The sequence below is a fragment of the Sabethes cyaneus genome, chromosome 1 (genome assembly GCF_943734655.1).
Source record: "Sabethes cyaneus chromosome 1, idSabCyanKW18_F2, whole genome shotgun sequence".
NCBI classification, from domain to species: Eukaryota; Metazoa; Arthropoda; class Insecta; order Diptera; family Culicidae; genus Sabethes; species Sabethes cyaneus.
The window spans coordinates 166774593-166792304 of record NC_071353.1 but is presented as its reverse complement, the minus strand read 5'-3'; the positions used below and the strand labels follow the sequence as shown (position 1 = coordinate 166792304).

The following is a 17712-nucleotide window of genomic DNA, read 5'->3' as shown; positions in this document are numbered from 1 at the left end:
TGCTCATTGAAAGCCGAAATGTCATGATTGGCATTTTCAACGGTGACGCTGAGGAATTCTTGACCTGGAAGTGGCGACTGATCAATCAGTTGACACGGTTGAACCTGCAGCATACGCTGGTATCAACGCCGAGGGAAGCGCCCTACGCACTGCCAGATCCACAGGCTACTCCAGTACAGGAAAAAGCCAGATATGAACGGTACCACAAGCGTTGCGAGGAGGACGATGCTGCGTTGGACGAAATATGTTGTTCACTTTCTACCGAACCACTGCAGATAATCAAGGATTGCACATATGTAAAGGAATGCATGGAAGCGCTTGATAAGGCATACGGACAATCCTCTGCGTCAGTTCCACCGGTCACCATGAAGCTACGCCAGCAGTTACATACATTGCACCGAAGGAAGTGGACCAGCTTGAACGAGCTGATATCCGTTCACTCGAAGTTGTGCTGCGAACTGACGCACGCGGATCCGCAGTTTTCACCAGCGGAAAAGATTCAAACGTTGCTGGGAGCACTTCCGGAGCAGTTCAATAAGGAGCTAGCTACTGTTCTAGCGTTTCCGGAGGAAATTTTGCTGCGAAAACCATTGGATGATATACACCGTATGCTGGTGGATGATAAATTGGTGAAACGAACACTGGATAGTCTGACTGTGTGCACGGAAGTGCCGGAAGCGAGCGAAAAACGTCGTTGCTCGGAATGTGATTCAGCTGGGCACTCGCAAGTCAATTGTCCCCAATGGAAGAGCAAACAACGCGAGCGGAGCTCACTGCAGCAAAAGGTGCAGAACAACAAATTGCGACGTGTAATAACGCAAATGAAACGTTCACGAAACTCACACGTTTCAGAATCGATCAAATGTTAAAAGACTGCGTTCCGTTCTGTGACGAAACGTCACCTGGTCGTGGCGTTAAGTCAGACCACCGAGCAAACCTAAAAAAAAAACAATTAATTGACAGCAAACAATTAGATTAAAATGTTGTAAAGAGAGTAAAGGTTATGACATAAATTCACTCTGAATTAGCAACCAGAAGCGATCATAATAGGTGTTCAGTCAGAGTGAACCAAGTGTAAACAGCAATGAATAATTTAATAAAAACCAGGAGCCGGATTTCTTTTCATCCCTCAACGAATATTGGGGGATGACTCAAATCGAAACATATATAATATATTCTTATACGACTTGTAGTTGTTGAAAAGCTGGTTAAAAATTTTGGTATTTCATGCGCAGACAGAGTGAACCAAGTGTCAGCAGATAAAAAGTTGTAATTACTGAATTTTTCCAAATAAATCTCCAATTGTATTATGGCCTTTCGTTAATTGTATACGTTACAGCTAATTGTTAACTGTAACGAAATTAATTAATGTTAAGTCAGTTAGTTATTATGTCACTTGGTTCGATCCGACTAAACAACTATAAATGATTAAAGCAACCGTATCAATGTTTGCTGCGATTCTGTTATACTGCGGCAGCAGAAAAGTTCTACCAATATCGACAACATAAACGTGCGTTTAGACTGGCAACTTGTTCCTAATTGTTACCCGATGTTTTCAAGTAACTATGGCAACAAATGTTCAGGTGGCGACTGAAGCAACATTGAACAACTTAAAAAGTTGTCCAGTTGCGAAGATTTTCAAAAAGTTAAGTATTGCTCTATGCATTGAAAGTTGGATTTTGAACACACTTGTTCAGTCACACATTTGTAGGTGAGAAAAGTTGCCAAAATTTCGTGTGAAAAAACCATGAATCTTAGTTGACTCCTATTTGAATTCTAATGCTTACATAGAGTTGTTATCGACGCTAATAATAATATAAACATATAAACAACATATAAACAGTTTCTAAATCTTGTTCTAAATACATAATTCATAACTTGAACAAATAAGCAGCATTTATGAAATAAATGAAAAATAAATACTTTTTGCTTTGCGTATTGGCGCCACTGCCAAATCAAATGTCAACTCCGATGTGAGAGTTGTAATGATGGGAAATGCCGATCAAAATCTATAACGATTTTGATAAAGTTTTCTTATCGTTAATAATTAATAACGATAATATGACAGTATAAGCACAAATACGTAAGAAATAGAACAAAAATGTTAAAACAATAACAAAACAAGAAGAAGACTTCACTTTAAACCCTCCAATTTTCGATATTCTTTCGTGACGATAAAGTTTGATGGTATCTATACCTATAAAGAAGGATTTCTGTCTGTCTGTCTGTCTGCCTGTCTGCCTGTCTGTCTGTCTGCCTGTCTGCCTGTCTGCCTGTCTGCCTGTCTGCCTGTCTGCCTGTCTGCCTGTCTGCCTGTCTGCCTGTCTGCCTGTCTGCCTGTCTGCCTGTCTGCCTGTCTGCCTGTCTGCCTGTCTGCCTGTCTGCCTGTCTGCCTGTCTGCCTGTCTGCCTGTCTGCCTGTCTGCCTGTCTGCCTGTCTGCCTGTCTGCCTGTCTGCCTGTCTGCCTGTCTGCCTGTCTGCCTGTCTGCCTGTCTGCCTGTCTGCCTGTCTGCCTGTCTGCCTGTCTGCCTGTCTGCCTGTCTGCCTGTCTGCCTGTCTGCCTGTCTGCCTGTCTGCCTGTCTGCCTGTCTGCCTGTCTGCCTGTCTGCCTGTCTGCCTGTCTGTCTGTCTGTCTGTCTGTCTGTCTGTCTGTCTGTCTGTCTGTCTGTCTGTCTGTCTGTCTGTCTGTCTGTCTGTCTGTCTGTCTGTCTGTCTGTCTGTCTGTCTGTCTGTCTGTCTGTCTGTCTGTCTGTCTGTCTGTCTGTCTGTCTGTCTGTCTGTCTGTCTGTCTGTCTGTCTGTCTGTCTGTCTGTCTGTCTGTCTGTCTGTCTGTCTGTCTGTCTGTCTGTCTGTCTGTCTGTCTGTCTGTCTGTCTGTCTGTCTGTCTGTCTGTCTGTCTGTCTGTCTGTCTGTCTGTCTGTCTGTCTGTCTGTCTGTCTGTCTGTCTGTCTGTCTGTCTGTCTGTCTGCCTGTCTGCCTGTCTGCCTGTCTGCCTGTCTGCCTGTCTGCCTGTCTGCCTGTCTGCCTGTCTGCCTGTCTGTCTGTCTGTCTGTCTGTCTGTCTGTCTGTCTGTCTGTCTGTCTGTCTGTCTGTCTGTCTGTCTGTCTGTCTGTCTGTCTGTCTGTCTGTCTGTCTGTCTGTCTGTCTGTCTGTCTGTCTGTCTGTCTGTCTGTCTGTCTGTCTGTCTGTCTGTCTGTCTGTCTGTCTGTCTGTCTGTCTGTCTGTCTGTCTGTCTGTCTGTCTGTCTGTCTGTCTGTCTGTCTGTCTGTCTGTCTGTCTGTCTGTCTGTCTGTCTGTCTGTCTGTCTGTCTGTCTGTCTGTCTGTCTGTCTGTCTGTCTGTCTGTCTGTCTGTCTGTCTGTCTGTCTGTCTGTCTGTCTGTCTGCCTGTCTGCCTGTCTGCCTGTCTGCCTGTCTGCCTGTCTGCCTGTCTGCCTGTCTGCCTGTCTGCCTGTCTGCCTGTCTGCCTGTCTGCCTGTCTGTCTGTCTGTCTGTCTGTCTGTCTGTCTGTCTGTCTGTCTGTCTGTCTGTCCGTATGTTCCTTATAGAATCGAAAACTACTGAACCAATCGGCATAAAAATATGCATGTAGAGGTTTTTTGGGGCCAGGAAAGGTTTTAGTGATGGTTAGAAACCCCTCCCCCCACTAAGAGGGGGGGCTCCCATACAAATGAAACACAAATTTCTGCATAACTCGAGAACTAATCAAGCAAATATAACAAAATTTGGCATGTGGGTGTTTTCGGGGACAAGAATTTATTCTATGGTAAATTGAGACCCCTCCCCTCTATATAAGGGGAATTATAACTCCTCTCCTCTTTAAAAGGGGGGGCTTCCATACAAATTTCCTCATAACTCGAGAACTAATCAAGCAAATGGAACCAAATTTGGCATGTGGGTGTTTTTGGAGACAAAATTTTTTTCTATGATGAATTGGGACCCCTACCCACTTTAGGAGGGGGGGCTCCTATACAAATGAAATTCAAATTTCCTCATAACTCGAGAACTAATCAAGCAAATAGAACCAAATTTGGCATGTGGAGGTTTCTGGAGGCAAAAATATTTTCTATGGTGAATTAGGACCCCTCCCAATTTTAAGAGGGGGTGCTTCTACACAAATGAAATACAAATTTCCTCATAATTCGAGAACTAATCAAGCAAATGGAACCAAATTTAACATGTGGGTGTTTTTGTAGGCAAGAATATTTTCTATGGTATATTTTCTCTGGATTTCCCCACTTTAAGAGGGGGGGGGGCTCCTATACAAATGAAAAACAAATTTCCTCTTATCTCGAGAACTAATCAATCAAATGGAACCAAATTTGGCATGTGGGAGATTTTGGAGTCTTGAATTTATTTTACAATAGTTAGAGACCTCTCACCCCTGTGGTAGGGGGATATGGACTCTCATACAAATAAAACAGAAATTTTTGCGAAACTCAAAAACTAATCGAACTCGAGAAATTCGAGACTCTTCCATAAAACATTAGTCAATACAAGACCACAAAAACTATCTATAGTAACACTAGATCATTCAGGACGAGACGGTCGCGAGTGTTGCCGGTGACCCGCCGTCGGAAGCGCCGCCCACTGGGGGGCTTGCAAAACTCGAGATTGTGACAAAGATCATCCGAGATTCATGATTTATGTACAACACAGGTTAATTTGTGGCGATACGAAGTTTGTCGGGTCAGCTAGTTATCGATATAAGACTACTAGCGATATTATCAGTAGCACACTTTTCATCACAGTTTTGAAGGTTGCACTTTGTAACTGTGCAGTCCAATTGAGTGCGAAGAGCGCAATAGTAGAGCGTAGAATTTAATTTTACCATCATTCTTGTTTTAGATATCAAGCCATAACGATATATTCTCAATAAAGTTTAATGTAATACAAATGTTATAAGAAGAGTATGGGTGCTTTCCTTTTCACAGAGGTTACATTTGGTTAATACGAAATACAGTCCGTTATTATCCATAATGATTCGTGCCAGCGACATTTTGATCCATGTGAACCGGAACTACGCCATTTCGAAAAAGAAAAGTGAAACCCGAGTGGACCGAGAAAACATGTGTTTCATTGAAGAGGCTACAAATAGTGACAATTTATTCATACAAAAGTGCACAGCGTCTCATGCAAAGTGTTTATGGGTAATGTAGTGTAATGTAGCAACAATCGTGAAGGGCACCACTACCGACATTCGATGGAAAGTACGAAAAGTGACCTGGATTCAAAATGTTTCAGGATTGCTCAACTTGTTGTCCCGCTAGTGTGAAGTTGGTGGGATTATCAGTCTTCAATACCATAGACTTAGTTTTTCCTACATTGACTGTAAGACCGGCTGCTTGGGAGCACTTGGAGAGGTCATCGAAATTGCTCTGCATATCGTTTCGGCATTATGCAAGCAAGACAATGTCGTCGACTAGGTCGAGATCAACTAGCAGCTCCATCATTAGAGGATGTTAAGGCAATCCTCGATTTGGTCTACTGTCAATTGTTCCAGCTAATATCTCATCCATAACGATGAGAATCAGAAGCGGTGATAAAATGCAGCCTTGTCTCACGCCAGCAGTAATCCTTATAGGGTGCAAAACCTTGCACGAGAACGCCTCTTGCTGAGCCTCGATGAGAAGGACTAGCTTATCTGGAACTCCTCTACGCCTAAGTGCGCTCCAGATGTTTTCGTGGTTGAGTCAGTCGAACGCCTTTTCGGAGTCAACGAACGCCAGCCGAAGAGAGTCCTGGAACTCGTTGATCTGGTCCAACGAGGCGCGGAGCATTGTGATATGGTCTACACATGATCGGCCAGCACGGCTGCGATATTTGAGTGTCGTTGGTTTGATGGGGATAAGTACTGTGAGAATGTACCCAACAGAGAAAAAAATGTGGAAGGTTGTTTTCAAGACTCAACCGCCAATAAAATGCTGGTGCAGATCACAAAAAGCCTGCGGTACTGTTCACCCGCTGTGATTCCTCAATAATCTTCAGGCCAATTAGCAGAACTAGCGCCTTACAAAAAAAATAATCTCATTGGGTTTTGGACTCCTAAGAAACTGCAGCCGGTAGATAGCATCACCTTTTGCTTAATTTCCGGGAAAGGGGTTTCGGTTGATTAAGGAAAGATCCTGGTTAAAAAACTATTTTGCTAAGCGAAGAAATGAAATACACTGAAGTCGCTTTTTACGCGACTATTTTTACGCGGTTTTGATTTACCCGGGACGTATCCTTCGCGCAAAAAGCGAAAAAAGTTACGTTGGCCAATCTTTTTACCTTTGTTATACTATATAACAAAGGTTTAGGAATTGGTCGAAAAACACGAAGTTGATCCGTGGCCCGGAGGGCCGAGTCACATATACCAATCGATAGAGCTCGACGAATTGAGCAATGTCTGTGTGTGTGTGTGTGTGTGTGTGTGTGTGTGTGTGTGTGTGTGTGTGTGTGTGTATGTGTGTATGTGTGTGTGCAGCTCATTTTCTATCGCCTGTTTCTCGAAGGTGGCTGAACCGATTTGACCGCTGTTACTTTTGTTTGAAAGGTATTATTGCCTAGTATATCACTATTGAATTGCTTTGCGGTCCGATGTTTCGTTTAAAAGTTAAAAGTAATAATGTGAAAGCTACGTGACACGCGTTTCTCCGGAACTACGCAACCAATTTTAACGATCTTACTACCAAACGAAAGCTCTTGCTATTACTAAACTTTTTACCAAATTTTATTGAAAACGGACAAGCAGTTTAAAAGTTAGCCTTAAAAAACCACTTTTAATAAGGTTCAAATGATCGCCTGTTTCTCAGAGATGGCCAAACCGATTTATGCGCTATTAGTTTTATTTGGCAAGTAATGTAGCCGGATAGATCACTATTGAATGGTTTTTTGATTGGTCGTTTAATTTGAAAGTTATGAGCAATCGTATACACCACACCAAAATTAACAATAATTTATAATGATTTTAACCAAGATAATTTACCTGATTTCAATTATTTTAATATCAAACGAGAGATTTTGACACTACGAATATATATGCAAAATTTCATAACAATTGGTTTTACCGGTAAAAAGATATTAATCCTCGAACGCTCACGCCAACTTTTACAACACAGTTACTCGCGCGCAATAGCCAAAACCAAAGAAAACGTGCGCACTAGAGTTTTGACTAGAAAACTTGGTTTTAAGTTTATCGAACCTTTGAAAGAGTTTCTTGAAATTGAATGCTCTGTCATTTGGTAGAATTTAAATTTTGATTAATCCCCCTAAAAGTTAAATAAAAAAATTATTTTTCTTCAGTTTCAATATAACACATTGATGTGTTCTGCAAAGTTTTAGAGCATATTATTACAAGAAATTTTAGTAAAGATAGTACCCTTCTATCTCTTCAGCGAAGACAGAGAAATCTTATTTATTGTTTCTGAATTTGTAAAATCAGTTTTTCTAGTTTAGCGCTTTTTGCAATTGTTGTATGACTTTTTCATGTATTACAAAGCTATACAAATAGCAAAAATACACAACTTTGCTGAAAATAGTATACCTCTATGTTTGCTTGTTTAGGAACTGTAGAACTTTGATTATAAAAATACCCTGATTTTAACCCCGAATTACTCGACTACCAACTGACGGATACATTTTAAACATTTTACATTTGCTGATAGTTTTGCTACATACAGACGGCATTTTGCCATATGAAGTAACGTGAAAAAATTCCAGTTGGGGCCAATAGCGATACACCTCACATGCTGCTTGCTTCGTTTCTGTGCTGTCGGTTTATGCTGATCTATTTTCCTAACAAAAGTATTAATACATCGAATAATTCTGCCATTTTGCTCATAACAAGTTTATTGAAGAATATACGTTAGTTAAACAACGATTGGTAAATATGGCATTCAAAAACCTCCGCATATTGTTCAGAATACAACAGCGTGAGTAACCGAAGGTTAATAAAACTTGATGAAATTTTTTCAAGAAAACTTTATTGATGCGAATCGAATAGAATGGCATTACAGGAAATTATGCATAGTTCAAAAACCTATAAACTAGACCTTTACTACGCAATGTATATGTTAAAGAATAACATTTCTACTTACAACTTACTTTTACTTGCACTTACCCACATTAGTAACAACTTACTCAGCAATTTCATGAGAAAAAGAACTATCAAAATTTGTAAGTGCTTCTATTTTGTTCAAATTTTGTAACCTTTTCAATTTCCAAAATTTTTTGTAAACCAACGCACAATGCAACGTTAACTAATAGATGAATTATGTTCCGAAGACATGTCGATTTCTATCTCAAATAGCAAGTAAGACCGTATAACAAAGGTTCCTTTCACCACTAGGTGGATTAAATCAGGTTTTTTTCTCGGATAGGGTGGAAAGATTACGAGAAGATATTTTTCGATAATAGTTTAATACAGAAAGATTCCATTTTATCTGACTTTACTTCCGTGTATTTCAATCCATACCTTTCAATCCAAGGCACTTTGCGTTTCAAATATCTTACAAATTTGTTTAAGAGAACTGCTTTCCTGTTTTGCTGTTTCTGGAAGCTAGTTGAACAAACTGTAACCTTTATAAAACAACTAGTTGAGCCCGAATCTTACGATCCGGAAAATATAAATGTCTGTTCAGAATTCCGAAAACTGCGGATACATTCCATTGGCCAGTGTTTGCGAAGATGTTTAATCTTTGTATTAGTTCTTTGAGTTCTTATATTGCATAATATAGCTCTAAGATATTGTACATAAAAGAGTCATAGCCGGAAACTGAAACAATTTTTTTTATGGTCGTATTGGATTTTATTTAACTGAATAAAAACATCTGGCTGTTTGCAACATTTATGTAGTCCGATTAGAGTAAAATGTTGCTTAGAAAATTCTTGATCGTTTCCTATCATGAAGTCATTTTTTAAAATTTTGCGTTGAGCAGGCGAGTCGAGCAGCCGAATCAAGCAATCGAGTCGAGCAGTTAAATCGAGCAGTCGAGTCGAACTGTCAAGTCGACCAGTCGAATCGAGCAGTCTAGTCGAGCAGTAAAATCAAGCTGTTCAGTCAAGCAGTCCGGTCGAGCAGTTGAGTCGAGCAGTTGAATCGAGTGGTCAAGTCGAGCATTTGAGTCGAGCAGTTCATTCGAGCAGTCGAGTCGAGTAGTCCAGTCGAACAGTTTATTCGAGCAGTTGAGTCGAGTAGTCTAGTTGAGCAGCTGAGTCGAGCAGTCAAGTCAAGCAGTCGAGTCGAGTAGTCTAGTCCAGTCGAGCAGTTAAGTCGAGCTGTCGAATCAAACAGAAGTCAAGCGGTTGAGTCGAGCAGTTCAATCGAGCAGTCCAGTCGAGCAGTTAAGTCGAGTAGACCAGTCGAGCAGTTGAATCGAGTAGTTAAGTCGAGCTGTCGAATCAAACAGTTAAGTCAAGCAGTTGAGTCGAGCAGTCGGGTTGAGTGGCTAAGTTGAGTAGTTAAGTCGAGTGTCTCGTCGAGCTGTTGAATCAAGCTGTCAGGGGTTGAGCAGCTGAGTCGAGCAGCCAATTCGAATGGTCATTCCAATCAAGCAGTTGAGTCAAGCAGTTCATGCGAGCAGTCGAGTCGAGCAGTTGAATCGAGCAGTCAAGTCGAGCGTCGAGTCGAGCAGTTGAGTCGAGCAGTCTAGTCGAGCAGATGAATCATGCTGTCCAGTGAAGCAATCCGATCGAGCAGCCAAATTGAACAGTCAAGTCGAGCAGTTCAATCGTGCAGTTAAGTCGAGCAGTCGAGTCGAGTAGTGAGTCAAGAAAATGTGTCAAGCAATCGAGTCGAGTAGTTAAGTCAAGTAGTCCATTCGAGCAGTTAAATCGATCTGTCCAATCAAGCAGTTGAGTCGAGCAGTCGAATCGAACAGTTCAGTCGAGCAGTTCAGTTAAACAGTCCAGTCGAACAATCAAATCGAGCAATCTAATCGACCAGTCTAGTCGAGCAGTTTAGTCAACCAGTTGAGCAATCGAGCCATTGTTACGAAAGCATGACGTCCTGTCAGGGACCTGTTTTTAGTTACCGATAAGCCTCTTATGACGTACTATCAGAAACCTGGTTTTCGGTACAGACATAAGCCTCTTATATAAATAGATGAGTCTTGCGTGACTTGTTATACTTGCAAAGTTTTCTATTCATTGTTTCCCCAGTGACGAGAACCTTTGTCTTCTCTTCACAACTACAGATCCCTTGCCAAATCATCAACTTTCGGGCAAATTTATTTGCGCACACAAATTAACCGAACTGTACTGTGGCTCACCGTGAACTTTTTGCAAAATCCCGCAACGAGGTCGTCGATAATTTTTGAATGTAGCCTTCAATCTTGATGAAATTGTCACTACTTAATAAACAAACCATCCAGATCAAAATGCTGCTCTCTAGTTTCTCGATGTGATAACTAGGGGCGCTCCAATTTAATTTTTCGTTAGTCACCACTCCCAGATATTTTAAAATCTGTACTTGATGGACAACTTCTCCGTCAGTTAATTCGAATTATTCTATTTCCGTCATTCTGCAGTCGTTTAGTAACGACCAAACATTTTGTTTTAGCCAATGTGGCTATTCATCGATAAAAGTACCGATTCGGTTCGAAACACACTCAAAGCTGATTCCATAACGTCAAATTCTCTGGCAATGCTTTTCTAGCTGAGAATTATTTAATGAGAGTGAGCGTAAAGCGAATTACCACTAACTCTTTTCATGCAATGATTTGATCGCTAGTGATGCCAATCAAAAACGAATACCTCGCATTTTGACTCATCGCGATGAGTAGCGATGATTTATTAATTTTGGAAAACACGCAAAAGCGCTACCGCATATTGAATTATACCGTCCAAAAAACTTGTACCTAACACTTATGTTGGTTTTTCAGTTCGACTATTAGCGTTTAGCGTTTAGCGTATTAGCAGTGTGTGTGTGTGTGTGTGTGTGTGTGTGTGTGTGTGTGTGTGTGTGTGTGTGTGTGTGTGTGTGTGTGTGTGTGTGTGTGTGTGTGTGTGTGTGTGTGTGTGTGTGTGTGTGTGTGTGTGTGTGACGCTTGACTTTAGTCGTCTGTTTCTCGGAGATGGCTGAACCGATTCGTTTGCTATTACGCTTATTTGAAAGGTGTTATCACCTTGTAGATCACTATTGAATGGTTTTGCGGTCCGACATTTTGTTTAAAAGTTATAAGCAAAAATGTAAAAATTTCAACAATTATAGCATCAAATGAAGGCTCTTGCTACTGCAAATATTTTGGGAGAGTTTTATCGAAAACAATCAAGTGGTTCAAAAGTTATGCTTAAAACTGTACTTTTTCAAGGTGTCAATTAGTCGACCGTTTCTCAGAGATGGCCAAACCGATTTATGCGCTATTAGTCTCATTTCGTAGCTAATTTAGCCTCATAGCACAGAACAGAAGTGGAAGTAGAAATCCAAACACGTACATGCTACTTTCTACAGATACTAGCGAACCTGGCGGTGGCGAGTCACTTTTTTCCACGAAAACACACGAACGCATACGAATGCACACGAAAGCATGTGAAAGCTGCTATGCGATTGGCAGCGAGCGTTCTGCTTATATTGCTGTTATTCGCTTCTATACGAAAACCTTCCTAAAGAAAAATAAAAACAATAAAGACGCTGTCACCAGTTTTGATCGCCGAATTGTTCGGGCTTCCACTTCTGTTCTGTGCTCATAGATCACTATTGATTTGTTTTTAGATTGGATGTTTAATTTGGAAGTTATGAGCAGTCGTGTACAGCATAATAAAATTTACAATTATTCATAACGATTTTAACCAGATAATTAATCAGATTTCAATTATCTTAGTATCAAACGAGAGGCCTTAACGCTGTGAACATATCTGCTAAATCTTATTAGAATTGGCCTTACCAGTCAAAAGTTATTAGAAAAACATTGATGAAATTATTTAAGCAAACTTTACTGATATGAACCAAATAGAAAAAAACGCGATCATGTGCTCTAGAGCGTAAAAATGCCTAATTTTCCAGGTGGTGTGTCTTTGGAAAAGTTTATTCAGGGTGTCGAGTATCTAGCGAAAATAAAATTCCGTGACTTTTCCAGGTTTTTCCAGGTGTATTTCGAAAAATTCCAGACCCAAAATCTCCCTCATTTAACTTATCAAAGTGTTTACTTGGATTAATTGGTTGTTTACTCTTGAATTATCATTTCCTAGTGAATTCAATTTTCCTTTTTAATTCAAGTTTAACTTTTTATGCAAAATTTCTATGTGCAATATTAAAATTGATTCGAACTTAATTAACGCACATTGAAATTAAAGAATCAAGCTAAATAAAAATTGCAAGATATCTTTTCGAAAAAAAATTCAATAGTCTGCTGGTTTATCTGGTTTAGCTGGTTGTCAAAGGGTTGTGGGATGAGCCGTCTTGCCGGTTAGATTACATGTAATGAATGGGTATAAATCCGCTTCGAACATTTAACTATGCAAAACAATAAACATAAAAGTTGGTCTTTAGTTTAGAACATAATTTGAAGATATTTTCTGACACAAAGTCCGATTTGTCTGAGCAGCTATTTCGATTTGTTATAAAAATTTGAGGAAACACTTGTTTTGAGGCCAAATGACTCAACGAACATCGCAGCATCGTCGTATTATTTAGAACCTGACCTTCTTCGACATTTTATTTGACCCACTTTCAGCCAGCTTTTGATATTCAGGGTTTGCGACTCTATCAAACCTCTGCTCGCAGTCGAATTTCGAATATATGACTGATTTGTTAGACTAAATCAGAATTTTGAAGCTGAGATGGTCTTTCATTCGAATACGCATTAAGCGTAGGTTTTCACTAATGATCGACATAAGAATAAAAATTAAAGTCCGGGTTCTGGCCCATTCATCGTAGCAAATTTTCAAAGGCTGATTTTGGTTCAATTATATTAATCCTCGTTCCAGCTACAGTCCGATCTCGGTCCGGAAGTCTGGAATTATCTAGAAGAAAAATTTGCTGGCCTTTTTATGCCACTTTCCGTACAAAATAAGCAAATTTTCTATCCACAGTTTTTGATCTATAGTAAATATCCAATTAATATCAAAGAATCCAAAATATATTGATAATGATCGATTAGGTGGTGAGCACTTCTCTTTGAAACCAGAATCAATTAAATCGGTTCAACCGCTGTTGAGGTTTAAACCAGGTCAGTCGCACATTCATGAAATTCGAAATTTCGAAACTTTGTACACAGCAGATTGATTGCACGTGAGTAAAAATAACGTCTCGTATTCTATTTGATTTAAGATAATTATAATAGACCGTTGAATTTTTATTAAAAGATGTGGCTTTTCGGTCTCGAGTTTCTTACGAAAACTTTACGTTCAGCTGACGTTTCGAAGAACTATGCCTTCATCATCGGAGCAACTATTGTTATAAAACATTACAATTATTTAAACAATCTTCATCATTACACATAATTACTTACAACGTTGATAAATGTTTTCTTAGTCAAGTGTTTAAACATGAAAATGTTAATTTTGTTTAACCCTCTATACTGAGAGCATAACAAAATGGACGGAAACGGATTTTTTACAAACTAACTATTGTATTGGCTAACTTAAAATTCCAACTTACACTATAACTGTCTACGCACATCACAACCAGAACCGTTTGGAAGCGCTACATCCGTTCTGGTTGTGATGTGCGTGGAAGGTTATAGTGTAAGTTAGAATTTTAAATTATCTAATACAATAGTTAGTTGTAAAAAGTCTGTTTCCGTTCATTTTGTTATACTTTCAGTATAGAGGGTTGAACAAAATCAACATTCTCACGTTTAAACGCAAACACTTGACTAAGAAAACATTTGTTAACGTTGTAAGTAATTGTATGTGTAATGACGAAGATTGTTTAAATAATTGTAAAGTTTTGTAACAATAGTTGCTCCAAGGATGAAGGCATAGACCTTCGAAACGTCAGCCGAAAACATAAAATAAAGTTTTCGTAAGAAACCCGAGACCGAAAAGCCACATCTTTTAATGCAATAACTAACAAACGGAAAGTTTTGTGGCCTAGAAGAATTCTATTGAACAGAATTTGGATCGGATGTACGGTTCCGAAGCTATATCCGGAACAAGGTCCGGAATATATGAAACATAGAAGCACCTTGAATCATAATCATAAACCCGTCATGCGACACCTCCAAGTACTCGAAATTGCAGAACTAGACCATTGGTAGTTGTATAAAATGTTCAAGACATCATCGGCTACATCTGAACACGTCCGGCAATGTTCCGGATCGGGGATCAGTTTCTGAACTGAACTGAAATACAACATGTGATATCTTAAAGTACTCAAAATTGCAAAAGTACTTCATTTGTCGTCATGTAAAGTTTCCAGGATTAAATTGGCCACAGCCGGACACGTCCTGGGAACGTTCCGAACACATCCAGGAAAACGGCCAGATTCTAACTTAAACCAAGAGGCAGAATGCGACCCCGCTATTTACTCAAAATAACAACTTACAAATAAAAGGAAGACATTTTTTGATTGCTTTGAAATATTATACAAATTTATCAGTATATTACATTGACATGCATATGTATTGATGATAACTACCATAGTGTTATCAAAAAGTTGAATTATGTTCCTGGCGTATCGAATTCTATCTCAAATGACAAATTAGATGGTATAACAAAGGTTCCTTTCACCAATAGGTGGATTAAATCGTTTTATATTTTATATTAAATAATTGCTTGCTGGAATCGCTAGTTAATCCTTAAGGAAACTTTAGTTGAATTGTGGTGGAATTGCATTTATGCTGCCGTAATAATCGGCATAGTGGGACGCTAGAGTCTCTCAATGTTACTTAGATCCTTTTGAAAAGTTACGCAAGATTTGCGTTGCCAAATTCCTCTTTTCTCACTCGAAAGTTATCGGCATGCAATTTGAGCTAGTCTAAATCATTCTTAATTTAATTTGCCTAACTATTACTGTTGGATTTACCCAGCTTTCCGGAATTTAAAGGTTCCCTTTCCATGTGTACAATTAACATCAACTTTTCCATTTTGAAACCGAGCAGAAAGACCAAAATATGTGCCACTATGTGAAGGCAGTATCAATTCTGTGTCGGATAACAACGATTCCAATCAAATTAAGCGCGATTACTGGCCGTGAAAAAAAAACAAACTTTACCAACTGGAACAAAACGATTGAAAATCATTTACAAACATCGACGCTTTTCACGTGTCCATAGCAACCAACTCACGCAGGAAACTGTGTTCTGTGCACGCTGCCTACTTGATTGCATTTGCATAATGGAAACGTCAGCAGCACACGCGAAGCTGCCGAATGATCAAAAGCATAAGTAAAGTTGTTTTTTTTTATTTCTTCACCCTCGCTTTACACCTCGAGTTTTACATTCACCGGGGTGGTTGCAATTGAGAAGCTTCGTTCAGTTCATCATCCGAAGAAGCTTTCAACGGTAAATGTTTCGAGAGAATAACGCCACGACTTCCGACAAACAGATTGTGAAATTGTTTTTTTTTTTCACACCGACTTTCCCAATGGTGCTCGATTGGTTCTTTTAGCTTTTCCCTCTTTTTTTTTTTGTTTTACTCTTCCACGCAGCCATCTACGACGACGAGGGTTGCCGCATCGAGGTTTCCGGCATGGAGGGCTTCGTAAACCGAACGGACGTACCCCGGGAAAAGCAGCAAACCGTGGTCGAGCACGGACTCTCGCTGGACTGCATGTGGGTGATTACCGCCCTGGACGGTTGGAAGGTTAGTACCACGGGCTTCACCGCTTTTCCGCTTTCTCACTGATTGCCCATCCGACTTCGATTCCGATTCCGATTCCAGATTCAGCTGTCCTTTCTGATGTTCAAACTGGAACGACCGAACGACTGCGAGAGCAACTTTGTCGATGTGTTCACCGAGCGAACCGACCTGCCGTCCAGGTGAGTTGCAGGCAGTTAGGCAGTAATTAACTTATCTATTTTCCACGTTCGTGTCCGTGTCCGTGTTTGTGTTTGTTTTTTTTTTACAGATTGAAAAACTTCTGCGGTTCGATTGCCGATTCGGTGGTCTCAAAGTCGAACGTTCTGCACATTCGGTTCTTTGCCGAGGCCGCTGCCATCAATTCCACCTTCTCGATTCTGTTTACCGCCTTTCGGGAGAAAGCGGCCGGTGAAAGTGAGTTTCCGCGCAATGGTTTGGGTTTAGGTTTAGAGAAAAACTTATCTAACTCTATTTTTGCTTGTTTTTCTGTTCGGACAGCTTGTGACGATGATGAGTACGATTGCGAGGACGCGACCTGCATTTCGTCCGATCTGCGGTGCAATGGGCGTATTAACTGTCGCTTCCGGTGGGACGAGGACGAGTGTCAGGTAGTTCATTTTGATCCGATCAAAAGGTTAAGTATTGTGTTTAAGTTTGATTTTGTCCACCAGAAACAAACCCAAAGTCAGTCGGAGCACGTGACAATCATTATGGTCGTGTTCGGACTCATCTTCGGCAGTATGGTGATTGCGTTCGTCATTAAGATCGTACGGAAGATCGTGCGTGATCACAAGATCATTCGTGAACACATACGACAGTCAAGGGAGAGCAAACTGAACGAACTGGGACGGCATTCGACTAAAAAGCCGGTCGATTTGGATATCACCAAATTTCCGCCACCGGCCTTCGATAAGGAACCGATCAATGTGCTGGAAAACGCGGCCAACAGCTACTACCGAGAGGTGTTGTCACCCTCGCTGGTTGGCGGAGGAAGCGGTGGCAGCGGGGGTAGCGGGGGAGGAACCAGCGGCCATATGGCCGGCGCGGGTGGTGGAGCGAACATGTTTAGCAGTAGTAGTAGAATAGATATGAAAAATGATCCCGGCCGAAGCCAGGAGATTCAAGACATTCTGAGAAGCAGCTACCACGATGATCCCCTGCGGGCGGCGATCGGCTTCAAGGATTCGGGAATGTGCGACATGGCCTGTCAAACGAGGTGAGTGAAAACCGAATTTACATCCTTCTGGTTTTGAAAGCTGACACATTTTCGACCATTTTAGGGAATCTCTCTTTCAACCGGTGTTCAAAAACAAGATAACCCAATCGCCCAATCCGAGCAGCATCCGCTTCTCGACGTTCGGGTACGAAATGGATTCCCAGGCGGGACTTCCAGCGCAGCTGCCATCGGTGACGCCTCCACCGCCGAAAGTGAAACACCATCACCATCATCATCACCTGCATCACGGTACCGGCGAGCGGTCCAAGTGTAGCAAGTTTGAGATGCAGGATCTGAGCGGCAGCGGCGGGATGGCGGTGTCCACCGGTGTTGGCACCGCTGACGACGAACCGGAACGAGATCTCACCGGTGGTGGTGGTGGTGCCGATCCGAGCAGCCAGCCTCATTCCCATCACCATCACCACCATCATCATCATCTGCATCACGGTCAGAAACTGGCGGTGGATCGAACCGTCGATCCATCGACCGGTGGCATCCGAAAGTCGGCACCGGATGTCATCATAATGACGTCGTCGCATTGACCCCCCGCTGCAGGTGGCCCGCTATCGCCGTCGGCGACGAAAGGGGCGGCACGGCACTGGGGACGGTGGTCGTGGTTCCGAAAGTGAGAGGCTTTCGGCTCTTTTTTTTCGATGGTGGCTTGAAAGTTGTTCGTTCTATGATAGTGTTGTTGTAGGTGCACTTTCTGGCGAATCCAAAATGGAATGGGAAAAGTTACGAGCAATAATTTGTATTGATTAGGTTATTTGATTTT

At 41.1% G+C, this 17712-nt stretch overlaps 1 protein-coding gene across 1 annotated transcript in view; it reads left to right on the top strand.

Annotated features, from left to right (window-relative positions):
- Positions 1–17712, top strand: part of LOC128733851 (uncharacterized) — a 112327-nt gene extending 94615 nt beyond the window's left edge. The window contains exons 5-10 of the mRNA XM_053827683.1: positions 15570–15724; positions 15803–15900; positions 15990–16135; positions 16220–16329; positions 16393–16937; positions 17002–17712. Coding sequence (XP_053683658.1) covers positions 15570–15724; positions 15803–15900; positions 15990–16135; positions 16220–16329; positions 16393–16937; positions 17002–17479 — 1532 coding nt within the window. The 3' untranslated portion in view covers positions 17480–17712. The remainder of the gene's footprint in view (positions 1–15569; positions 15725–15802; positions 15901–15989; positions 16136–16219; positions 16330–16392; positions 16938–17001) is intronic.